At 41.0% G+C, this 27,191-nt stretch overlaps 1 protein-coding gene across 5 annotated transcripts in view; it reads left to right on the top strand.

The window, feature by feature from the left end:
• Window positions 1-27,191, top strand: part of ppp3ca (protein phosphatase 3, catalytic subunit, alpha isozyme) — a 490,580-nt gene that overhangs the window by 385,138 nt on the left and 78,251 nt on the right. For all 5 annotated transcript variants that reach the window (XM_048543081.2, XM_048543080.2, XM_059650712.1 and 2 more), the window contains 4 exons: window positions 4,430-4,554; window positions 10,111-10,222; window positions 24,709-24,854; window positions 25,836-25,975. In XM_048543081.2, the coding sequence (XP_048399038.1) occupies window positions 4,430-4,554; window positions 10,111-10,222; window positions 24,709-24,854; window positions 25,836-25,975 (523 nt within the window). The remainder of the gene's footprint in view (window positions 1-4,429; window positions 4,555-10,110; window positions 10,223-24,708; window positions 24,855-25,835; window positions 25,976-27,191) is intronic.

The raw sequence follows: 27,191 nt of genomic DNA on the forward strand, positions 1-27,191 counted from the left end.
GAGGTCTAATAAGGGAAGGATTTACACAATGAATGGTACGCCCCTAGGGGCTACTGAGAAGCAAAGGGACCTCGGCATGTAAGTGCATGAACCTAAAGATGTCAACACAGATAAGGTGGTGAAGAAGTGTACAAAGTGCTTGCTTTCATTAGCCTGGCATTGAATATAAGAACAGAGAAGAGTGCATTGTTTAAATCATGGATGGAATACGCTATGCAGTTCCAGTCACCACACTATGAGGAGGACATGATTGCAAAGGAAATTCACCAGGATGTTGCCTGGGATGGAAAACCTCAGTTATGAGGAGAGATTGGATAGGTTGGATTTGTTTTTCCTCAGAGCAAAGGAGGCTGAGAGGGGATCTGATTGAGTTACACAGACTTATCAGAGGCACAGGTAGGGTAGATTGTGAATATCTTTTCCCCATTGCAGATGTGTCTAAGACCAGATGGTATAAGTTAAGGTGGTACGAGGAAAGATTTTTCGCGCAGTAGGCGGTCTAAATATGGAATGTGCTACCTGAGATGGTGGTGGAAGCAGGTACTCCCAGACATTTAAGAGGCATCTGGGTAAGCTCTTAAATTGCCAGAGCGTTGTAGGTAAATGGGATTAATGTAGTTCTTTGGACAGCGTAGACACGTTGGCCGAAAGATCCCGTTCCCATGCTGTATAACTCTCTGTTCATCCAACTGAAAAATATGAACAGATCGTCCGGTACTTATTTTGTCCCTGCTTAGTTTTCTGAGCCGTTGTTAACGTTGTGTAATGTAATTGTGCAGCAATGTAATTCGTTAACATCTTACCACAGCACTGAATCTGAATGAATGAGTGGACTCTTTTAAATCCAGTACAAAGAGCTGAGGGCAACAAAAATGAGTGCCAATTGGTTGTAAAAAAAAGTATCAGCTGCTTTGGACACCATCCACAGTTATTGCAAATTAATAGCAGATAAAACTCTAACCTAATGGAAAAACTAATGGAATAAGTTTCCAATAAAAATGAGTTAAAACTAGTCTGAGGCTGTTACCGCACCTGAAGCCAGAAAGCTAAGGATTGAAAAACTCTTACGCTTGGATTTTGGGTCATTATATATGTTTGTGAATTGTGGTGTGATTTAAAAGGCAAATAAGGTGGAGTGGCAAGAAGTTTTCACCCACACTGGGTTGATGGTCTCAGTCGCCCTGTTAAAAGACCACCCAAACAGCCATTCACTCAGTGTAAGCCTGCAGCATCAATAGGCCTGTATTAGTCATCCTGACCCTCACTCTCGCTGGAGAAGTCTGACAGTAAGCACAACGTGACCCCTAGCTCAGAGTTGGCCTAGATCCTTCTTCAGAAAGACTCTTCTGAAGAAGGGTCTAGGCCGAGATGTCAGCTTTCCTGCTCCTCTGATGCTACTTGGCCTGCTGTGTTCACCCAGCTCCACACCTTGTTACCTCTTATTTCTCTGTTTGTAGGATAAGATTGACCACAAAGCAAGGGAGCAGGCCTTGACTAGTAGAGGGATGTCCTATTGTTGTATCTCCATCCTTTTGAAGGGAGGTGACAAAGCTGACAGGGAAGACCAGATCATGACATTGCCTGCCCAGATGAAGTGGTGGAAGTCTCACAGGAAGCCAGTCTGTTGTTTTCTGATGTGCAGAGAGTGGCACATTGTTTAGATAAGGAACTGTATGTGCATGATTAGCAGGTAATTCTTTCTCTTCTACAATGTACAAGTGGATCCCAGAAGAGGTGGAAGCAAAAGAGGAAATGACCTCCCCCCAGCACCACAACCACCACCTTCGAGGAGGATGTCTCTGAAGTTCTCATGGAATACGTTGCGTGGCATTATCTGCGCCAAAATGGGGACATTCACCTCAGTGAATGCATTATCTGGAGTAGGCTCAGGGTCACAATTGAGTGACAACATTATTGGCAGGTGTCCATGGCTGATGAAGGAAGAAATGTCTAAGGCCTCTAACACCCAGAGGCTACTGCTTAGTCCCTTGCAGATGACAAACCTCTGTATTTGGCCATTAGAGACATGTTGAATTTGCAGAAAAACAGGTAGCAGAACATCAGGCAGTGGATGTCAGGGGCCACGAGTAGAGTAAGTGGAGGAGGCCATGCAAGTTCTGTCTATGGCCATGGTTCTGGCACATAGTGCTCCCAAATGCAGGAGTCATGACAGATCCCTGGATGCTGAGAACAAACCTCGATTGTTTGGCTGATATAATCAGATATTAGCTACACATTAAGGCTCATGTTCATTCTCCTTTAATAAATTAATAGTACTGTCATTCTGTACAATAAGCTGTTTTTGCTTGGCTGTGCATTCCATATACTTTGACATTTGAAAAGTATTCCTTTTATTAACAGTCCTTTGCTGACTACCTTGTCAACTTTTTATGGTATGAATATCAAAGAAAATGATCGGGCTTTGAGAGTAAATTGAAAAATATTTGGTTTTGCTCAACTTATTTTGTCTGAATAACATTTTCAGTTCTTCTTTGCTTATGCTGTGTAACACCAGTCATCCGCTTCAAATAGTGAGGAATTTTTTAACTCTGTATTGGTGACAGTGATCTGCATAAATGTTTTCCTGCCTCTTATTGGTTGTGTGAAGTGAAAACATTAATTTGCAAAGGTCAGACAAACCAGACGTCCCGTTAATGGTTGGAAAGTGGAACAGTAACAACCAGCTAATGATTTAATATCTTAGCTCCTTATTTGCTAAGTTTACTAATGGCATCAGAATGGACAGTATGCTGCAAAATTTGGTGATTGTTTTTTGCTCCAGAGTTATTTAAATTCTGCCGAACCAATCATGCTGCTGAAATTTAGTAAATAATTCCGAAGTCAAGCTAACATACTGAACATTCCATTTGTTATTTCTCAAATATTTGGCAATTCCATTTACTAAGTCCTCCTAACTGAGTCTTGTTGAGAGGATTTTCTTTAAAGCTACTTTGAGTGTACTGATCATGCAGAATCATGGCAAATTTAGATTGCTGTGAAGATATTTACCATATCAGGTGACAAGTCCATTCCTAATAAAGAAACTAGCAGCCCTCATAGTTTCACGGTTCTGTAGAAAGAAAACATGTAATTTCCTGAATATACTTGCCCTCTTTCATGAATCTTTATAGGTTATATCAATAATTATGTTGTTATAAATCTTGTGCTATTACATAAATTATACATACAGGATAAAGAAATTCTCCTGTAATCCTTCAGAATGTATTCTTACAGCATTGCAGATGTTCCAATTTGTGCTGAAAATAACGCATGTGCATTGTCTTCCCGCAAGTTGGATGTGTATTATTGAACTTCCATGCATGTTTTAAGGAGTCTTGAATTTGGGGTTATATATCCTGGTTGTTATTTTTAAATCTTTAATTGTGTGGCCTTTAGTTCATCCTTTGCACGGTTGCCAGATTGATCTCTTATTTTATAGCTAGTCAGAATCCTAAAGCAGATGAGTTAAAATAAGAGTTTAAGAAGTACAAACGGGAATAAGCCTCATGGTCCCTCGAGCCTGCTGCACCATTTAATAGGACCATGACTGATCTCCTACCCAATCCCACCCTCTCATTCTAATCACATATTGATGCCGAAAATTCTATAATCTCAGTCTTGAATATACTCAACAACTGAGCATTCACAATCCTTTGGCGTAGAGAATGCCAAAGATTCATAACCCTCTAAACAAAGGAATTTAGCTCTGTGTGTTCAACCACTTATCCTGAGACTATGGTCTCTAGTCTGTCCAGCAGAGAAAACAATCTCTTGGATTTTTCCCTGGCAAATCCTTTAAGAATTGTATATGTATGAATGAGATGACTTCTCATTCTTCTGAACTGCAGATTATATAAGGTCCATTCTCCTCAGCGCTTCCTCATAGACAGTTCTTGACCCAGAATACAATGTAGTGAAACTTAATTGCACTCTCTCTAAAGCAATGATACCAGTCCTGAGGATACTGTTTGCCTTTCTGGTTGCTTATTTTATCTGCATGTAATGTTGGCTTCTACTTGCTATGATTCCAGGACATCAGACATCCTCATTGAAACAGTATTACCTTTGAGACAACTTTTCTAAATGCAACATACTGAAACATTAATTGGTTTCATTACTGATTGGGCTTTTAGTGAGAATGAATTACGATTATCCCTAAACTCTGAAACAGTGCATGAGTAGTGTTTTAAAAAGTCTAAATTTGCGTTTTGTTGGCACTTTGTAAGCTCATAAAAAGTTAATTTATCACAAACAATTAGATATAAAATATACGCATCCTAACACTTTTTAGCAAAATATGAACAATAGCTGTCAGTGTTTATAAAGTGAACATTTGAGTGGAGCATTTTATCTAAGTTTAGCCTAATTTCACAAACAGTACAGTTACAAAGCCATCTAGTTAAGTAAACTCCTGTATTTTGTTTCCTAGTTTGTGGAGACATTCATGGTCAGTTCTTTGACCTGATGAAGCTCTTTGAAGTGGGTGGGTCACCAGCCACTACTCGCTACCTCTTTCTGGGAGACTATGTGGACAGGGGCTACTTCAGTATTGAGGCAAGTACTCTATGTGTATAGAAAACATTAAAAAGTGTGGAATTTGTTACACACACATATATATACACATACATTTACTTCGTAAGTGAATATGCTCTTTTGGTAGAATTTTATGTCATATGGCAAAATACAGCTCTCAAATGTTTTCAGTTATATCTTGATACCAAGAAAGTATGGCCTAATTTATGTCCAGATAATTCATCTGAATTATATTTTTAGATGAAACAACACCATTCTGTCCTTTGTTGTTATTAGTAATATGTATTAACTGAAAAAATTAGTGATTCCATGTCAAAATCAAAGTTGAATAGCAACACAGTCGCACTTGTCAGTAAAATATCCTATGATCCATAAAGCCTAGTATCCAATTATATTTTATTCGTGAGTTTCTAATTATTAATGGACCCTATTTTGACAAGTATCTGCCAAGAGCCACCTTGCAGCTGTCATAGAATCATAGATATATACAGCACAGAAATGGACTGTTCAGTCCAATTCATGCACGCCGACCAGATATTCTACATTAATCTAGTCCTATTTGCCAGCATTTGACCCATTATCTCATATACCCTTCCCATCCATATAGCCATCCAGATGCCTTTTGAATCTTGTAATTATAGCAGCCTCCACCACCTCCTCTGACAGCTCATTCCATACACGTACCACCCTGCACATGAACAAGTTGCCTCGGAGGTCTCTTTTAAATCTTTCCCTTCTCATGTTAAATCTACGCCCTCCAGTTTTGAATGCCCTTACCCTGGGGAAAAGACCTGGACTACTCAACCTATCCATATCCCTCATGATTTTATAAATTTCTATAAGATCACCCCTCATCCTCTGATGCTCTAGGGAAAATAGCCCCATCCTAATCAACCTCTCCCTACAGCTCAAACTCTCCAACCTTGGCAACATCCTTGTACATCTTTTCTGAACCCTTTTCTATAGCAGTGAGACCAGAATTGAACGCATTATATCCTGTACAACCATAACATGACCTCCCAACATCCATACTCAATGCACTGACTGATAAAGACAGCACTCCCCAGGACTTCATTTCATCTGAATTAAATTCCAACTGCCACTCTTCAGCCCATTTGCTCATTCAATCAAGGTCCTGTTGTGCTGTGAGCTAACCTTCGCTGTCCACTACAGCACCACATCATCTGCAAACTTGCTAACCATACCTCTTGTATTCGCATCCAAATCATTCCTTGTTCTTTTGTCTATGATGGTAATCTGTTCCATGTACATATCACATTTACATTGAAACAAACTCCCTGACTTCACCAGTGATGCCTCTAGGTCATATTAACGTCTCAGAGTATGACGTTTCATCCTCTTTAGAGGCACAATAACGTCATGGTAATAATATAGGTAGAACAAGCCAACAGCCATGAGTTCGAAGCCATCATGACACATTAAGAAATTACCTTGAATTAGTCTACCAATCAATTGGATGTTTGCAAAAAAAAATAAATCTGTCAGGTTGACACAAAAGTGTAAAGCTGCCATTGGTTTGAAAAATAAACCTCAATGTCAGATTGTCATTAAAAACTGAAATATAATAGGTAATTCTTTTGGTCTCCAAAGACTTGGACTGAAATAAATATGGCTTTAGTCCCACATTATGGTTAACTATCATTGGCCTCTGAACTGACGTGGCAAGACATTTGTTATAAATAATCACCGTTAAATTCTGTATTTTGTAAAGGTCTGGGTGAACAAAAAAAGGAGTGAGTTAAGGCCACTTGAATTATTCCAAAACATTCTCACTGACACATGGCTCTTGACTTTTGGAAAATGGTTTCTCGGCCAAACAAGCAACTACCATTCGCCGTCAACTGGTATTACTCAACACACAAACCTGGCTGTGCCTTGTTACAATGGTGGACTAAACTGAACTAGCTTTGGAAGTTTTTAACCTTCTGGATCTTGCAAAGCCCCTTGACTTCTTTTAAACAACCTAATGAAATCTGCTGACTGCCATGGACTGCTTGTCCTCAACTCATGAACTGATATTTCTCAAAGTTGAGATCTACTTACAAAAGGCTATAGAAAATCACAACACAGATCATGCATTAGGTGGGCCTCCAGTGTTCATCATCAAGTAGCTTAATAATTTCACCACTGACCAAATCCTCAAGGACATAGATGCCATGCTCAGTCTTCAGTAGAAGATAGACTAAACCAGGAGAGTGACCAACCCAACTCCACATTTTCAAGCATATTTTTCCTCAGATTGATTTGTCCATGATATCATTTATTTGATCATTCAGCCCATGTGAAAATTAATTACTTTTCCACAGTTTAGATTCCTACTATTGCTTAATATGAAGTTACTCATGTACTTTGAGGGGCATTTAAACATTGATCTAGCAGTCCCAAAATGAAGATACTGACCTTTCTTTATGTGGTCTATCAATCAATTCAAGATTTTTACTTGTTTAAAAAAACTCATTTGATGTGGAAATTGCTGACAAGTTCAGCATTAGTTGCCCATTTCTAATTGTCCTTGAGATGACGGTGATGAGCTGCCAGCAAAATCTGTACCGTTCTGGTCCAGCATATTTCTTGCTGGTCCACCACCAGGAAGTGGGAAAACCAATCTCAACTTAGAGTTTTCCATCAGCAGCACACGATCCCCAGAGCTAGGCAGTCTCACTTGACAAATTATCTATAGTTGCACCTCAAAGCTGGTTGTAGACAGCTAAAAGGAAGATGAGTATTTTGGTTCATTCCCGTCCTCGACCAACAGTGATCTCAGTATACGAGTGCAAAAGAATAACTTGGGGTTTCACCATTGGCCTCAAGCTTCATTGGATAAATAGTATCTGTTGCATAAGTTAATGGTTCTGATGTCACACCAAGTTTGCGATTGGAAGCTAGGAGTTCTATTGTAGCTTTCAGAAAGGGCAGGTTCATCTGGTGCAAGCTCCATAAGGAGCTGACCAAATGTAGTTGTATTTTAATGCAGTAAATGTTTGTTACCTGAGAACAGTGCCCTTTCTGTAGATACTCTGCAGTGGTGTATTCTCTTTCACCAATTACTAGATAGGCCCAAGACAAAAGCAAAGCCTGAAGAGGATTTGTGGCAATGAACCTCCTCAACAACCTTCACCCAGATAAAGGCAAAATATTGTGGATGGTTCTAGTCCGTAACAAACACAATGGTGGAGAAACTCAAAGGCCTGGCTACATCTGTACAGAGAAAAATAGAGTTAACTTTTCAAGTCTGACTTCTTCTTAACCCTTACCCAGTACTTCTTACTCGTAAAGGTAGCAAATGCCACAAAGCATCCCACAGATGGTCATCTGGGAAAATAGTACAGTTTAAATACCTGAATATTAGGTCATGAAAGAGACAGCATAGTCCATAACACATGGCTAACTTCATGGCCCCTTGAAATTTCCACAATGCACGGTGCGTAAGTTAGAACTGTAACAGAATAATTTCCATTAATCTGGATGAGAGCAGGTGCAATAACTCTCAATAACAACATACAGGACAATGTAGGAATTCATTTGTTTCCCTGACCTTGGCTTCACATCCTCCAACACTTACATGCTGTGGCTTGCAGAATTCATAATCTAATGCAGTCTGCTGCATCAACTAGTCAAGGTTACTTGAATACCCAATATCAGTAGCAACTTATATTTATGTAGCACATTTAGCGTAACAAGACATCTCAAGACGCATCAAGACATTTTGAAATAGTTTAGGAAAAGAAGCCGCATAAGGGGAATGTAATAATGTTAGGTAAGATCTTGGTCAACATTTTAGGCGTGAAGGAGTGACTTAGAGGAGGAGAATAAAATAACAAACCAGAGAAAGGGAATTTCAGGGTTTGAGGTCTAAGCATCTAAAGGCTGCAATATGAGAACAATTATAATTGGAAATGCAGAAGCGGCCAGAACTACAGAGCAAATGTCTCGAAGGGTTGTAGATTTGGAGAAAATTACAGAGATGAGAAGAGGCTGGACAGGTTGTTCAGGGATTTAAAAACAAGAACATAAATATTAAAATCAAGGCACTGATTAACTGTGAGCTAATGGAAGTGATTGAGCACAAGCTGATATGTAAACAAGGCTTGCTGGAGTTGAGACGTGAACAGGTGAGCTCTGGATGGGCTCTGGTTCATGGAGAGTAGAATGTGGGAGACTAGCCATGAGGTTGTTAGAATAGTAAAGGCAAGAAACAAAGAAGGCATGAATGAAGATCGTGGCAGCAGATGATCAGGGATGAGAAAAGACAGGATTGGAGTTGGAAATTGGCAGCCTTATTGATGGCACAAACATGAGGTCAGAAGCGTATCTCAGGATCAAATGTGACACTGCAAAAAGACTGGTTAAATTTTAGAGAGGTGGCAGAAAGAAGTTGTTGGTAGCTAGGAAATGTAGCTTTGAATTGGAACAGAAAAATTGGTTTGAAGAGCAGTATTGTCATAGGAATATAAGTATCTTTGAGTTCTCTGAACCACACAGGATCCTCATTTGGAACTATGTTGCACTTTCTTCAGTATTTCTGGGTCAATATCCTATCTAACACATGCACAAGGCCTTCAGCTGCTGAAGTTGAAGTCTGAACTGCTGCCTTGGAGCACTAAAAATGGATAATACATGTGGCTTTGTCATTGCCCTTATCACATAAAAACCTTCATTTGAAATTGTTGCTCTTGGACATGATTTTTTTTTATGAACACTTTTATCATTGCAAATTGCTAATCTCAGAGACGGTATCATTCAGTGAGAAACGGGCATCATATAGCACAATTAAACTGATTTTTCATTATGTTGAAAACCACTTCCCCTTTTTATTCTACATTATAAGAGCTAAAAGGTTGCTGCTATTTTAAGATAACTTTGAAGTTAAATTGTAATAATTTAGCAGAGACTCTTTTAGACATATTTTCTGTCATATAATCCTGAAAAAGATATTTAAAAATAGGCTACCTGCACACAATGATCTGAACCACGTCACGCTGTTCCAGTTAAACAGTCAAAAGACAAAATGCAAATCAAAATGCCTTTGTTGTCCTGGCTGGTCTCCCACATTCTACACTCCAGAATGTAGTTGATTTTTGTAATATAGTTAATATTTTGTAAAAGTACCTAATGTTTTATTTTAAACAGCTGACATAGGAGACTGCTTTATTCACAATGAGAGAGGTCTACACTGTATTGCAATATTAAACTGTTTCTTTACTGCATGGAAAATTAAATTTTGTGAATTTCTAACATCTTTTTGGTGCACATGATATTGAAGAAATGATCGTCGTATGAGACATTGAGTGAATTCAAAATGTAGTTTCAATGTATGAATGAATTGTTACTAATTTTATGTTTGTTAAATATTATTTGTAGCAATATGACATTTGATAAATGAACTTTTTCAGATACAAAGAGCATTAATGAGGATGAAGAAAAGCTGGCATGTGGATTGATATTGAATGCATGGGTTGTTTATTGTCATGGTTTTAGGGAATTTTAAAATATCTGTATATGTTTGCTTTTTATTACTACCCTAAAATTAATTCATATTTATTTATTTCTATGCAGTGCGTTTTATATCTGTGGTCGTTGAAAATCCTATATCCAAAGACACTGTTTTTACTCCGTGGAAACCATGAGTGTAGACATTTGACAGAATATTTCACTTTCAAACAAGAATGTAAGTACCTTAACACCACCTCTAAAGTTTTTAGCTATAAGTTGAAGCCCACGGAGTTAAAGACCAGTCAGATTCGGGAATTGGCTGAAGATCAGGAGGTAGAAGGTAGGAAAAATGGGCAAGAACTCCAAGTGGCAGATTTGACTAGTGCTGTCTGTAGGGCCTATAGCGATGCCTTTTTATCAATAATCTAGACGATGGAATAAAAAGCTACATGTCCAAATTTGCCCGCCAGCAGGGGCTGGAGTGGATCATCTTCCCAAAAATGAAGCTTTCATTTTAACACATGTTTCCTTTAGGCTTATTTTTTGTTACATTGCTCCTTTAAGGGGTAATTGATGAGCAAGTTAATTTATTTGTTTATCTGATTTTCAGTACAATATAAAGAGACACTTACTGACATTGATGAAAGTTAGGAGCCATACATACATCACATATTTAATTATTGTAGTTGGTTAGTGTGGTGGTTAAATATTAAATGAGATTCCTGCAAGGCTGCAGATGTTCTGAAACAACAGAACACAAGTTTATTACACAAAAGAAATAAACAAACAAACCTGTAGATAGAAGATAGTTTTTAAAAAATCAGAACACAAACATCAAAACAAAATTTCAACCTGTTTTCCAAGACACAGACCCAACCCAGAAAAAAAACCACTTGTTTTTCAGCTTTTTAAAAATATGGACTGAACTGACACTTTCCTTACTCTGCTGAGCTGTTTTGTTACGATTTTCCAAATTTGATAGCATGTACCTTTTACAAATCCAATGGCCTGAATTTCCTCATTTCTAACATGAACTTTATGGACTCCATGAACTATATGAGCTGTCCTCACTTGGAAACTCCACACTGAAAACCTTTATTAGATTGGCTGGTGTTATGGTCCAGACCAGACCCCCTGAAAAAAATTTAAGAAGGTAGCTGGACCCTAATTTTTTCTTATTTAAAAGGTAGATTTGAAGTGCATGTTCCAGATGTGATGCGCCTGGGCAAACTATTCAATGTTAAACAAAATGCAATTTATTTAAACATTATAATTAAAATATAAACAAAAGAAAGAAGAATTTAGAATAACTTAACTATTGGAAAACTTAACCAAATAATAGAAACAGTATCTATTACTAATTAATTATTCCAATATAGTAACATCCCACAAATACACCCCTTGGCAAAAAGGCAAATTCAGCCACAGATTCTTACATGCAGTTCTCCAATTCAGGAGGAAGAAACATAAAGAGAAATTTTAGAGAAAGGAGCAACTAAGAATCATTCATTGAAGCTCCAACTCTTCTGAGATCCTATGCAGCTTCTGATGCTACTGAAAAATTCAAAAACCAGGAATCTAGATCTGAGAGAGCTGGCCACACCTATTCAGGCTGTTTAATAAAAAAAAACCCATAAGCTGTTTACTTAGGTTGCCTTCAGTAGCCAGCTTAGCGCCTCTGCCTTACAGTCTGTGTTCAAAAAAACTCAGGACAAAATAACCTTTTAAAGTGACAGCATTGTCACACTAGTTGCTGTGAACTAACTTGAAACTGTAGTGAGAAGAAACTATTCTATCTTCTGAAATGAAGTGTGGAATCTTCAGAATTAAAGCATTGAACTTTCTGTTTGATAGTTAGAATAAAAATAATTGCCTCAATGTTATTGACTCTGCTGATCATAACCCTGACAATGAAAACATTTCTTTTTAATCCACTAACACTGTAAAAGTTCTCTCATGCAGTCAACTGGAATCACATGCATTTTCAGAACTGATGTATTTTGGTCACTGTTCCAAATCGACTTTCTGACTATTAAAGAAAGAACTTAACAGAACCGACCCAAATTCATCTGCCTCCATTTTAAAAGTCAACTACCAAACTACAACATAATATATCTTGCATCACTATTTGTAATGTTTAACTTTGTGAATACACTTGAAAGAGGTAGCATGGCTACAGAATCGGTTGGCCAGACTGTGAAGCCTGGAGCCTCTGCGTGGAGTGGATCCCTGGTGGTGGCATGTCATGGGCTCAGAAGCCTGGAATGGGACACTCTCGATGACAGCATGGCATAGGCTGGGAAGTCCAGAGCATGACTCTGGCAGCAGCATGCTGTAGCAGCAGAGAAGTAAAAGTCAGACTCTATTTAAGTTATCTTTATTTTATTCTAAGTTATCGTAAGTGGCGCCTATGTATAGCCGACAGTGCAGATGTTTTACTGTATTTTGTGCTGAATACAGCTGATATGAAAAGGATATCCTAAAACTGAATAAGGAATGTCTCTTAAACAACTACGTCATTGGCTAGTTGAAACAGGTTTGCATGTATTGGGCCAACTTACTCATCCTTTTATTAGAGGAGATATTTCTGCTGCCCAGAACCTGTCTAGCCAATTTTCACTGCACTGCCCCCATGCGAGAATATCCTTCCTTAAGTATGGAGACCAAAAGAGCTGCAGAAAGAACTATTTGTAGCCAAACATCCTTTTTTGTGTACTCCATTGTCTTTTCAATAAAGGCCAGAGAATACTTTTCTTTCATAATTGTTTGCTTTCTCTGCATGCTGAGCTGTGTTCCTTGTATGAGTACAGGCTGTCCCCAGGTTGCGAATGTGTTCCGCTCCTAAGTCCATTCACAAATCAATTTGTTTGCACATCAGAACACAGTGCAGGACAATATAAGCTAACTATTTACAAGAACAGGAAGTAATTTTTGTGTCAACTCTTTAGACTTACGCTTCTGTATGGGATTGCGTTTGTAAGTCAGACATTCAAAAATGACAAACTCCTTATATGCCAAAGTCTCGCTGAAAATCAACATTTACAAGCTGCAGTCTTTTAAAACAAAAAATAATCTGCTTTTCTGCTATTTTGGCATTGTGAACCTGAAAGCTCTGTGGATGATTATTTACAAGTGTGTCTACACAGAAAAGAAAATCACTGCCATTCACTCATTTCATAATGACATGATGGTCAGTATGATGAAAAATCTCATGCCATCAGATGCTTTTCTTGTCATGAATGGCTTCAAGGATGTTTGTGCATTGCCCTGACAATGACCAACTGTCCAGTGAAATTCATCAACATCCTGTGTCTTCTGCACAAGATGTCAGTGATGGTCTTCATTGATGGTCATATGGCTGAATCCTTTGAGGACAAGACAGCGGTCAAACAGAGATGAACCATTCCCCCCCCCCCCCCCCCGACACACACATTTTTCTCCTTCTTCAGAGCTGCCATTCTTCATTTTACCCTGGTTTGCGAATGGGTTCCATTCCTAAGTACATTTGTAAATTGATTCTTTTGCAAGTCAGAACACAATGCAAGACAGTATAAGGTAGCTTTTTCAAGTACAAAAAATGTTCATATGTCAACACTTTAAAATTACACCCCTCTATAGGATTGCATTTATAAGTATAAGTGTTTGCAAGTCAGTGGAGCCATTGGCTTGTTTCGAGAACGAGCTTTCCAATGGTTATGGAAGTCATCTGTGGCATGGACAGAAAACATTTCAAGCTGAACTGTTGGAATCCAAGAAGAAAATAACACCAGAGATAATGGGAACTGCAGATGCTGGAGATTCCAAGATAATAAAATGTGAGGCTGGATGAACACAGCAGGCCAAGCAGCATCTCAGGAGCACAAAAGCTGACGTTTCGGGCCTAGACCCTTCATCAGAGAGGGGGATGGGGGGAGGGAACTGGAATAAATAGGGAGAGAGGGGGAGGCGGACCGAAGATGGAGAGTAAAGAAGATAGGTGGAGAAGGTGTGGGTGGGGAGGTAGGGAGGGGATAGGTCAGTCCAGGGAAGACGGACAGGTCAAGGAGGTGGGATGAGGTTAGTAGGTAGCTGGGGGTGCGGCTTGGGGTGGGAGGAAGGGATGGGTGAGAGGAAGAACCGGTTAGGGAGGCAGAGACAGGTTGGACTGGTTTTGGGATGCAGTGGGTGGGGAGGAAAAGAGCCTCCCAGTCGCAAACCATTTCCACTCCCCCTCCCATTCTCTTGATGACATGTCCATCATGGGCCTCCTGCACTGCCACAATGATGCCACCCGAAGGTTGCAGGAACAGCAACTCATATTCCGCCTGGGAACCCTGCAGCCATATGGTATCAATGTGGACTTCACCAGTTTCAAAATCTCCCCTTCCCCCACTGCATCCCTAAACCAGCCCAGTTCATCCCCTCCCCCCACTGCACCACACAACCAGCCCAGCTCTTCCCCCCCACCCACTGCATCCCAAAACCAGTCCAACCTGTCTCTGCCTCCCTAACCGGTTCTTCCTCTCACCCATCCCTTCCTCCCACCCCAAGCCGCACCCCCAGCTACCTACTAACCTCATCCCACCTCCTTGACCTGTCCGTCTTCCCTGGACTGACCTATCCCCTCCCTACCTCCCCACCCACACCTTCTCCACCTATCTTCTTTACTCTCCATCTTCGGTCCGCCTCCCCCTCTCTCCCTATTTATTCCAGTTCCCTCCCCCCATCCCCCTCTCTGATGAAGGGTCTAGGCCCGAAACGTCAGCTTTTGTGCTCCTGAGATGCTGCTTGGCCTGCTGTGTTCATCCAGCCTCACATTTTATTATCTTAGAAAATAACACCAACCTGCTTTGTGAAACTTCAATATGTGGACAACAATGTCATCTCTGCTGTCTCGGATGAGGATCTTCAAGCCTTCGCAGAAGCGTAGCAAAGAATTGGTCTCAGGCTCAAGTTCAAGAAGATTTGAATCCTTTATCAGCCTGTCCCAGGTCAATTTCTGGTCCATCCTTCATTAAGAATCATGGAGAAATCCTCCCAAATGTGGAAGATTTCCCGTACCTGAAAAGCTACCTCGCTATTGACTGACACTGGTGAAGAGATTCAACATCATATCCAGTCAGTGAGTGCCACCTCCAGACATATAAAGATGATTATCTCAGAAGACTGTGATATCTGTGCTGATACCAAGATCCTTGAGTATAAGGCAGCCTTTCTTCTGGTTCTTGTAAATGGCTCCAAAACTTGGACTACATATAGATGCCACCTCAAGACCCTTGAGAAATACCATCAATTCTGTTTGAGATGGATGATCTGCATCAGATGGGAGGACAGGCACATCAGCATCCTTGAAGCAACTACTAGCATGAGCATAGAGGAAATATGGAAAAGGGACTGGACAAAGGAATGTGAACCATATCAAGGCCAAGGATCATTTTCACCTCCTGGAAACACCTGCCAAATGTGTGTTCAGAGACGTGGCTCCATGGTTGGGCTCATCAGCCTTAAGGACCCACAGATCCCATGGCCAATGACAAGGAATTTCTGAGGTAGACAGTCGTAGAGGTCAGTGAGTGATTACCAATAATTGGCTCCAGTTTTTTTTGCCACATACCTCTTGACCATTCTCAGTAAACATTCAAAAGATCTTGACAATGGGGTACATATTCGAGTCAGGACAGATGGACACCCCTTCAACTTGCAAAAGTACATGGCTTGCATAAAAGATAATTAACAGCTACTGAGTGGAATCTTATTTACAGAGGACTGCTTTCTCATTGCCATTAATCAAGAGAACATTTGCCTTCCTGTTGATAGCTTTGTCCTAGCCTCAGAACACTTCAGCAATACAATAAGTCTGATCAACCTGCCCTTGACCACATGCTGCAAGTTCCTGCAGCAGCCATCAACACCATATGCGCACACTCTCAACCTCTCATTCCAAATGTGCTGGCTGCACCACTCCGCAGTTCCACTTCATCCTCCAGCTCATCTGTTGTGCTAACAAGAAACTTTTTCTTTTCCTTGCAGGCATTAAGGCCGACATGATGTTACATCTCAAAAATACCCATGGCCCTCTGGAATCTACCTCTCCTCCCCTTCCCTCTGACTCTATTCCCTCTCCCAACCCCCGACCCACCTCATGTCAGGTATTCACCATCCCTCCTAAGCTTACGCTCTCTTGCTTTGCTGAACACTCTGTACTCAGCAAAGGCCTCAGCTTTATCCCTCTGCGTCCGCACCTGAACGAATTTCGGGCATGACATGACGCCAAACTGTTCTTCTGCCGTCTTCGCCTCCATGCTCATTTCTTTGGACAAGAGTCCACTCCCAGTCCCACAGACCCTTTTGCCCAGTTCCAACACTCTCTCTCCGCCTGGGCCCCTCCCTCCAGCCTTTTACCTGCACTCGATCTGCTCATTGAGAACTGTCTACGTGATATTACTCGCCTCAATTTCATTGCCCCCTCAACGAATCCAACCTATTTCCCTCTGAACTGATTGCACTCCGCGCACTCAGAGCTAACCCTGACTTTATCATCAAGCCTGCTGCTAAGGCTGGTGCTGTTGGTGTCTGGCATATTGAACTCTATCTTGTAGAGGCTCAGCGCCAGCTCTCAGATATCTCCTCCTCCCTTCCCCTGAACCATGACCCCACCATGGCACGTCAGGCCATTGTATCTACTACAGTTACAGATCTCATTTCGTCAGGTGATCTCCCCCCCATTGGCTTCTAAGCTAACAGTCCCCCAACCCCGCACAGCTCATTTCTACCTCCTGCCAAAAATCCACAAACCGGACTATCCAGGCAGGCCCATTGTTTCAGCTTGTTCATGCCCCACTGAACTCATCTCTTCCTACCGTGACTCAGTCTTCTCCCCCCGGTCCAATCACTACCCAATACATCCATGATTCTTCTGACGCCTTACTCTGGTTTCAAAACTTCCAGTTTACCGGCTCCAGCCACCTCCTCTTTATCATGGATGTGCAGTCCCTTTACACATCCATTCCCCAGCAGGAGAGTCTTAGGGATCTCCACTTCTTCCTGGAGCAAAGACCTGAACCATCCCCACCCACCACCACCCTCCTCCGCTTGGCCGAGTTTGTCCTTGCCCTCAACAACTTCTCTTTCAACTCCTCTCATTTTCTTCAGGTAAGAGGGGATGCCATGGTACCCGCATGGGCCCCAGTTATGCCTGTCCTCTTCATGGGGCTCATGGAACCTTGCTTGTTCCAGTCCTATTCCTGCCCCACCCACAGCTCTTTCTCTAATAAATCAATGATATCATCGATGCTGCTTCCCTCTCTCGTCTGGAATTGGAAAACTTCATCAATTTCATCTCCAATTTCCACCCGGCCCTCACTTTCACGTGGTCAAACTCTGATTCCTCCCTTCCCTTTCTCGACAGTTCTGTTTCAATTTCTGGGGATAGGCTGGCCACTAATATCCATTACAAACCTACCGACTCCCACAGCAACCTGGACTGTACATCCTCACACCCCACTTCCTGTAAAGACACCATCCCATTCTCTCAGTTCCTCTGTCTCCATCGCATATGTTCAAATGAGGCCAACTTCGACAAGAGAGCCTCTGAAGTGTCCACCTTCTGCCTCAACTCAGGATTCCCCAGCTCTGTTTTCAACAAGTTCCTCAACCAGGTCAGACCCATGTCCCACACTTCTTGCCCTCACCCCTTCTCTTCTCTCCTGCAACTGCAATAGGGTTCCCCTTATCCTCACCTACCATCCCACCATCCAGACAATCATCAGACGTCATTTCCACCATCTACAGCAAGATGCCACCACCAGACACATATTCCCCTCCCCTCCCTTGGCTGCCTTCCACAGGGACCATTCCCTCTGGGACACCCTGGTCCATACTTCCTTCACCCACAACACCTCCCCACAGCCCTACGGCACCTTCCTCTGTAACCAGTGAAGGTGCAACACCTGCCTATTTACCTCCTCCCTCCCCACTATCCAAGGGCCCAAACATACCTTCCAGGTGAAGCAACACTTCACCTGCACTTCCCAGAATCTAGCCTACTGCATTTGCTGCTCACAATGTGGTCTCCTCTACACTGGGGAAACCAAGCATAGACTTTGTGACCGCTTCAGAGAACATTTACGTTCTGCTCACAAAATAGACCCACTGAACTACCTGTTGCCTACCACTTCAATGCGCCATCTTGCTCCCTGGCCAACATCTCTGTTTGTGGCTTGCTACGGTGTTCCAGTGAAGCCCAACGCTAGCTGGAGGCACATCAGTCCTCCGGACTCATTATTGAGTTCAATAATTTTAGGGCCTAAACTCTCCCATGTCCTAGCCATCACCCCACACACCAGGCCTTGTTACCACACAGCCTGCCACTACACACCCTGTTGTTAGTCACTAACAGTCCCCATTGACAACTACTCACACTCCCAGCCTGATCGTCAGCAACCCCTTTGTCTGTCCAATTGTTTTTCTCTCTCTTTAGGCTCTATTCTATCGTTTATTCCCTACCCCATCCACCTCCATATCCTCTGCATATAAACTGACGTTTTCCCAGCCACCATCAGTTCTGTGGAAGGGTCACCGGACACCAAACATTAACTCTGTTTTCTCCTTCACTGATGGTCTGCCAGACCTGCTGATCATTTCCAGCAACTCTGTTTTTGTATCAACACCTTATCCTCTCTGTTCCATCAGATTTCTTTCTGTCTTTTCCAAAACACAACATTGGATGACAAAATTAGTCGTTGTCTAACAAAGTAAAGCTCAGTATTACAGGGTCACTCAGACTTTGGGAAGAATGTGGCATTTGCCTCACATCTAAAATTAATGTCTACCAGCCTGTGGTTCTTCCATTAGATAACACATTATGGAGCTGGAAGGCCACAGCAGGCCAAGCAACATCAGAGGAACAGGAAAGTTGTCATTTCAAGCTGAGACCTTCTGAGGGAGGGTTCAGAGGATTCCTGGATACCAAAGGCAGTAGCCTTTTGTCAGCTGAAAATTGGAATCTATACCGGGGATGTCCCAAACATAGATATGAAAACAATTATGTCAAAGGGCGGCATGGTGGCTCAGTGGTTAGCACTGCAGCCTCACAGCGCCAGGGACCCGGGTTCGATTCCAGCCTCGGGCAACGGTCTGTGTGGAGTTTGCACATTCTCCCCATGTTTGCATGGGTTTCCACCAGGTGCTCCGGTTTCCTCCTACAGCCCAAAGATGTGCAGGCTAGGTGGATTGGCCGTGCTAAATTGCCCGTAGTGTTCGGAGCTGTGTGGGTTATAAGGGGATGGGTCTGGGTGGGATGCTTCAAGGGGCGGTGTAGACTTGTTGGGCCGAAGGGCCTGTTTCCACGCTGTAGGGAATCTAACCTAATCTAAAGGTCAGAAGCGGGTTTGACAATGATCGCACAATGTTCAGCGCCATTTGCGATTCCTCAGATACTGAGCAGTCCGTGTTCAAATTCAACAGAATCTGGACAATATCCAGTCCTGGGCTGACAAGTGGCAAGTAACATTTGCACCTCACAAATGCCATGCCAAGACCATCTTCAGTAACCACTGTCCCTTGACATTCAAATTGTGTTGCCATTCCTGAATTCCCTGCTGTAAACATTCTGGTGGTTACCATTAACCAGAAACTCAACTGTGCTCGCAGTCTAAATGCATTGGTTACAAGAGCAAGTCCGAGACTAGTAACTCACCTCCTGACTCCCCAAAGTCCACAGTCTACAAGGCACAAGTCAGGAATGTGACGGCATACTCCCCACTTGCTTGAAAGTTCCAACAACTCTTGACACTATCGAGGACAAAGCGCTGAATTGATTGGCAGCATGTCCACTTCATCCACTACTGATGCCCATTAGGAGCAATGTGTATGATCTACAAGATGTACTGCAGAAATTCACCGAAGATCCTTAGAGAGCAGCTTCCAAAACACAAGACCACTTGTATCTAAAACTACAAGAGCAGGAGGTATATGGAAATATCACCACCTGCAAGTTCCCTTCCAAGCCATTCATCATTCTGAGTTAAAAATATATTGTTGTTCCTTCAGTGTCACTGCGTCAAAGCCCTGAATTTTCCTCCCTAATGGCTTTGTATATTTACCTACAGCACAAGGACTGTAGTTCAAGAAGGCAGGTCACCACCACCTTCTGAAGGGTAACCGGGAACAAGCAATAAATGCTGGCTAGCCAGTGATATCTATTTCCCATAAGTGAATAATCTGAAAGCCAACCTCCCAGTTTCTGAGCTGGATCACAGTACATGGGAGAACATACGGCTGGGCAGACTCTAATCGAGTAGCCTCTGTTGTAAGTAGTTGAGGAGGACAGAGATAATATTTTCAGGACAAGTGTGTGCAACAAACAGACAATATCTCCATCCATTACTCCAGCACTAACTTCATAAGCAGATTCACAATCACTTGTGCAAATTGAGACTTGGTCTGATGCCACGCAAGAGACGACACCAACCTACTGGTAGATTTTAAACTTTATTTTGCTGAACACTCATGAAAACAAGAGAAGAATTCACTATATGTACAAGCAGAGCCGAGTCTCTGAAAAATCAGCATTTATAACTTTCATGCCTTTTAAAAAATGTTTCACTTATTTTTACTACCAAAGTGAATAACCTCACACTTCCCTTTATAGTATAATGTCTATCACTTGTTACCCACTCACTGTCCATATTTCTACAGAGCTCTTGTGACCTCTTCACAGCTTGCATTCCCACATAAATTTCTATCATCAGTACATTCAGTTACATTACTGTCTCCCCCTTTGTTTAAGATATTAATATGTATTACAAACAGCCGAGCCCCTGTCGTGATATATGCAGCACTCCACATTTCACATCCTGCTAATATTCTACTTATGTCCTGACTTCCATTTCTACCTGGTAACCAAATCTCTACATGTGCTACCGTCTCAACCCAACTCCAAAAGCATTTAGAGATAACAAAGTGTGGAGCTGGATGAACACAGCAGGCCAAACAGCATCTTAGGAGCACAAAAGCTATCCAAAAGCATCTACCTGTTGCATGGCCTCTTGTTGACAGCATTTTGAAAATCCAATTAGTTACATTTACTATTTTCTTTCTAATCTATCATCCTGGTTGTATATTTCAAAACTCCAATAAATACATCAAATGTTATTTCTCTGACATACTATGATTTTCTCAGTGTATTTTTAAAGATTTCCTTAATAACAGATTCCAACATTTTCCTGACAAATTGTGTCAGGCTAACTGACCTGAGGTTCCATATTTTCTCACTGTGTGTTTGTTGGAATGTTACATTTATTCACTTGCAATACATAGATATCATTTTAGAATGTAGGGAATTTTAGAAAATCTTTCCAGGTCTGAAGAGTTTGTCAGAATTTAGTCCATTGTTTTTCCAATTTTTTTTGGCTATAATTACCTTATGTTACTCATGTTTTTCAGCCTCTTAGTTAAATTCTATTTCTGAGATAGTAGGAACTGCCGCTGCTGGAGAATCTGGGATAACAAGGTGTAGAGCTGGATGAACACAGCAGGCTGTGCAGCAGTAGAGGAGCAGGAAAGCTGACATTTCGGCTTGAGACCCTTCTTCAGAAATGGGGGATGGGAAGGGGATTCTGAAATAAATAGGGAGAGAGGGGGAGGCGGATAGAAGATGGATGAAAAAGAAGATGGCTGGAGAGGAGATAGACAGGTCAAAGAGGAGGGGTTGGTGCCAATGAAGGTGAATGTAGATGGGGAGTTCGGGAGGGGATAGGTCGGTCCAGGGAGGATGGACAAGCCAAAGCGCAGGATGAGGTTGGTGGGTAGGAGATGGGGGTGGGGCTTGAGGTGGGATGAGGGGATAGGTGAGAGGAAGAACAGGTTAGGCAGGCGGGGATTACCTGGGCTGGTTTTAGGATGCGGTAGAGGGAGGGGAGATTTTGAAGCTTGTGAAGTCCACATTGTTACCCTTGGGCTGCAGGGTTCCCAAGCTAAATATGAGACGCTGGTCCTGCAGCTTTTGGGTGGCGTCATTTGTGACACTGCAGGAGGCCCAGGATGGATATGTCATCCAAGGAGTGGGAGGGGGAGTTGAAATGTGTTCATCCAGCTCTATACCATGTTATCTTAAATTGTGTTTCTAATTTGTGCCATGCATCTGCCACTATGAAGAAAGATCCAAAATATTTGTTCATTCTCCTCGCTGATAAACAGAGGCCCCATTCTGGGATGTTAAGGGGGATTGTGAACTGAATCATTAAGCTCCAAAGTTGCCACTGATTAACATCTGGATCAGCCTACTTTTCATACTTTGGTAGATGTTCACTGCATATCTGTTAATGCTGTCAACAATACAGGATCTGACACAATTTATTCCACAGGGTTGTGCACACCATTTTGGATCTCTATGAGCACTTGTGCACCCCCAAAATGAGTTCATGTAATTCAAATTTATCACCCTACTCTCCCAAATTTACTGGATGAGCTTCTCCTGACTTCATTCAGTTGTTTCATCCATTGTGACTTTCTTCCCCATTCATATGAGTCTTTACTAATCAGATTAATCGTATTCATTCATTAACCAAGAGAAGTGCCTTTTAAATCAAACTAGCTTTTAAGACATTAAACTTGTAAAAACTTTTGTTGATTTCCTAATTTAAATTTAACAAATAATGCACATCTAATGCATTACGCTTAATGGGAAAATACTGAATTTTTGGGATCGAATTCGGCATATATTTGAAAATTAGATTGAAACAATGGTTACAAGTTATTAACATTATCAAAATATTTCTCATCAGGAATTCAAATAAGTTACGTCAATTTTAATATAATTTTCCCTTTTAAACCACTTATTTGAGGACTGTTGCTTAGCCTGGCAGTTATGATTTAGTAGTATATCACAATTTTGGGCTGACAGTCAAATAAGAAGTATTACTTTTCACCAGAATAATACATCAATATCTGATGAATGGAAACACATTTGAAACTGTAATGAGTCATGTGTTTTTCAACTGAATTTTGAAGTTAATATTGTGCTTTAAAAATATAACATCTAATTAAGCACATTTGCTTACATAGATATCACAGAAGGATTCAGTTGAAAAATATTTATTAGTTTTAAGATTTGTGAAATTGATGGCAGAAGTCATCATCCTTGGAGACTGACTACAGAGCCTATTGGTTTGTCTGGTGTTCTTCAGGTGTATTTCTACTCAAGTGAGTGCCACACTCCAAGGCTATAGAAAAATTTCTTTGCTGTCACTACAGGAAAGTGACATTTCCTGACTTTTGCATTCCCTTTGCTCTACAAACCAGCTGGAGTCATATCCTGACGGTTTCTGTCTTAATTCCTTTGCGTGAAAGAGTATGATTTGATCCATGTAAGTACGAAAGTAATGTAGGGGCTATGAACGAAGAGATGTGGCTGTGGAACCTGAGGCAGGGTCTTGTTCCAGAACAACCATGTGACCATTTCCTCAATATCCTGTTGTTGGTGTAATCAGAATTGTCCATGAAAAGGAATTTCTTTTTCTTCTGCTCTCCCTGTTCATTCTCTTCATCAGACATAATGCAGAAATCTACAGTAGGTGAGGAGAGACCCTCAGATTTTAAAGGGCTGGATTTGACCCCAAGCTTTGGGACCCCTATGTCAGTGCCAATTAGCAGCAAGACCTGTTCAGCTACATTTTTGGAGGCAACCAACTAATTGCCCACCTTTGACCTCTGACCTCACCATGATATTCAGGATTTTGGGTAGATGCTGCCAATTCAACCAGAGGGCCAGCAAATCTAAACATGTCATGCCTCAAAATGTGGCAGCCTTATAGAGAATGTGTGATTTTATTTTGCCAGATGAGTGTTGGAGAAGGCTATGTGGGACACAAGGGAAACATCACCAGGAGAGCATTGGAGTCACAGAGTTTGTCATTCCTGGTCTCCCCTGAATGGCCACAGGAAGGGCACACCACCAAAGCTGATAGCGTTCACATGAGGTAGGGAGGTAGCCCTGAAAATTGCCCCCTTAGAGAAGATATAGTGTTTTAAACTGGCTGTCTGCTGTCCATGTGGTAGCCAGCCAATCCAGCTCACAACTCACTGTCGAGAAATCTCCGGTGCAGCTCTCTGTGGTTTTACTGGTCACCCAAGCCCCCCATCCTGTACCCAATAAAATTTTGTTTAAAGAGTTAGAGGTGTATGTGGCTGAGTGCAGCGTCATTGGGATGTCAATGCAACCAACTCAGTATATACCTACTGATTTTCAGTGTCCTCCAATCTTGCCATCTCTCATGGTAAAAGTAGGGCTCCTTTCCTGAGATTTGTTAGGGTCAGATAGCTGATATCTGACATATTACTTGTGACTTCTTTTTCTCCAACCATTAGTGTTCAATGAGAGATGCACATCCACAGCAAGCTGTATCCCCAAAAGTGCCGATGGTGATGAATGGCTCAGAACATGTGAGAGCAAAATTTCAAGTGTATTCTGTATATTGTGCATCAAATATATAACTCATACACACACAACTTAGTGCAAATTAGCCAAAGTGTTTACTGGAATGCAAATTGGATGGGCCCTCCAATAGATGGCAAATCCATGTTACCAAGTTATACTACAGATGATGAAGTTGAAATTATCTTGAGAAAGATCTTACCCATGATCCTTAAAGTAATTAAATATGATCTAGCGTGCTTTATTATGATGTTTAAAAATGTTTAGACCTTCAGTATTCTAAGATAAACATGGATTTTTTTCCTCAGGTAAAATCAAGTATTCAGAACAGATATATGATGCATGTATGGAAGCTTTTGACTGCCTTCCACTTGCTGCACTGATGAATCAACAATTTCTTTGCGTACATGGAGGTCTTTCCCCTGAAATACACACCCTGGACGATATAAAGAAGGCGAGTTTTTCAATGTTATGGATTAACTTTTTGCAAAGTGGTAAACTTATCTTTCTCTTTTCTTTTCAACAACTGTAAAAATAAAAAAAGAGGAAGACCAAAGAAAGCATGATGAATGAAATTGAAGAACTGATTACCTTATACATGATAGTGTCTGGATAGTTAAAGCATGTTAGGTAAATCTGTGAGGGATGGGATGCCTTGAACTGTAGTAGTCCAGAGGTCTGGTAACATAGATGAATCAACCACTAGTGTTCAATGAGAGATCCACATCCATTGCTTCCTGCATCCACAGAAGTGCTGATCATGATGAGTGGCTCAGAACACTTTCAAGTGTATTCTGTATGTTGTGCATCAAGTATATGACTCGTCCACACACAGGGTTTGCTAGTAGTTTTAATGAGGAATAATATATTATCAGAGGTGTTTAATCATCTCTAACTAAATTAGTTGTTTAATTGCTACGGTGTCTGCTATAGCTCATGGCTGATAAACATCAAAACATTCCTGTCAAACTTTGTGCAGAGAACTAGAAACATGTCTCTTTACTGACTTGGGAAAAGAATTGATGAATCAGCAGGTGTTTCTGAAGTGTTCAAGTCATTCACAACAATGTTTCATATGATGAGACTGAATTTTCTTTCACAAACCAATCTCCTTTTCTCCTTAAAATTCAGCTCTTGAAATAAGCCTAGATGATTTCTGCTACCACTTTCTTCATTGATTTTCTAGCCATTTTTCCTTTGGTTTTTCTGTAAAGCATCATTTTAAAGCTACACTACCAACACAATTGGTTTATTCCTCATGAAATGTAGACATCTAAAGTGCAAATATAATGTGTTTTCTATGATTGGGAAATGGAAAAAGCATTTTAAAAATAATTGAAAGAAATAGTCTTTCTAATGTGCTGGCATTGAAATTGGCAGGTTTTACACTCATTAGGTACAGCAGGAGGAAAATGCAATGTGTTTCTTTTCACAGTTAGACAGATATAAAGAACCACCAGCTTTTGGCCCTATGTGTGATCTTTTGTGGTCAGATCCTTTGGAAGACTTTGGAAATGAAAAAACACAGGAATATTTCAGTCATAATACCGTGAGAGGATGCTCTTATTTTTATAGGTAAGTCCTTAAAATTATATTTTCCAATTTACATTATAAACGTGACAGAATGGATTATGCAGGATAGTTGTATTTGAGCAATGATTAGGATTGAGGTGAAATGCCATTGAGTACAGTTTTTATAGGGAAACATTTCAAGTCGATTCACCTTCTTTCTTCTTTGTGTTCACTTGGAGGCAACTTGTTGCTGTATGTCAGAATTAAAGGTTCATTGCTCTTCTATGAAATCCAACTTGGTGAATTATTAATTCTAGCTGAATTGGGAGAAGAATTAATGTCTTACTATTTGAAATGTGTCATGGTTCGCAACAGCCATGAGGATTTACAGTGGTACTTGGAGATTTTGAGAACTAACACACGTTTTTTCTGGCCATTGCAACTAAAATTAACTCAGTCTAGTCTCAGTTAGTCTGATGTAGTCTCCACGAGCTGATGTTATACCTGGTTCAAATAAAAATGCTTGCAGTTGTTTAGGCTAATTGCTCCATCCACAAAACTTTACTATGGGAGTTCCACAGAGTAGTATATGGTCAAGAAGCAAAGTACCACAGATGCTGGAGATCTAAATTTAAAAAAAAGTGATGAAGAAACTCACCAAGCTGCAGCATTTGTAGAGACAGTAACAGAGTTAACATGTCAAGTCCAATATAACCATTCTTCTATAGTGGTAGGAACAGCAGCATAATATAAAATATAACCAATTTTTTGTGTTGAAACTTCTCAAAGCCCTTCATGTAGCACTTTGATATAATAAGGAATGCCGCTTTACAAATTCGAAAAACCACTGCTTTTCTTTCAAAATATTAGCCAAAATAATTCAGTGACAGAAGAGGTACTTGAAAAGGGCCTGTGTGTAACAAGTGAAGCGGCAAGTTTACAGTCGCCCACTTGGACTGAAAAGCTTTTGATACACAACGTGTACGCCATCGTAGTTTTCCCCTGTTCCGAACTTGAATATTCTTTTCTTGGCTAAATTGATTTCAATATTAGCTGTTGCCACACCCGACTGCAAGGTCAACACAAACCATCTCGCAGCTGCAGAATAAACAAATTAGTACAGTGAAAGCGATTCGGTAGGAAATTTACCTTAACATGCAAAAGAAATGAGAAAGTACCTTCAGGAAATAGAAATGTGAAAACAACAATCATAAAAGACTAATAATTAGTTTTAAACTAAAAGGAAATTATGACCTTCAAAGCTAAAAATGAAAGAAGC

The sequence above is a fragment of the Stegostoma tigrinum genome, chromosome 13 (assembly GCF_030684315.1).
Source record: "Stegostoma tigrinum isolate sSteTig4 chromosome 13, sSteTig4.hap1, whole genome shotgun sequence".
Lineage (NCBI taxonomy): Eukaryota > Metazoa > Chordata > Chondrichthyes > Orectolobiformes > Stegostomatidae > Stegostoma > Stegostoma tigrinum.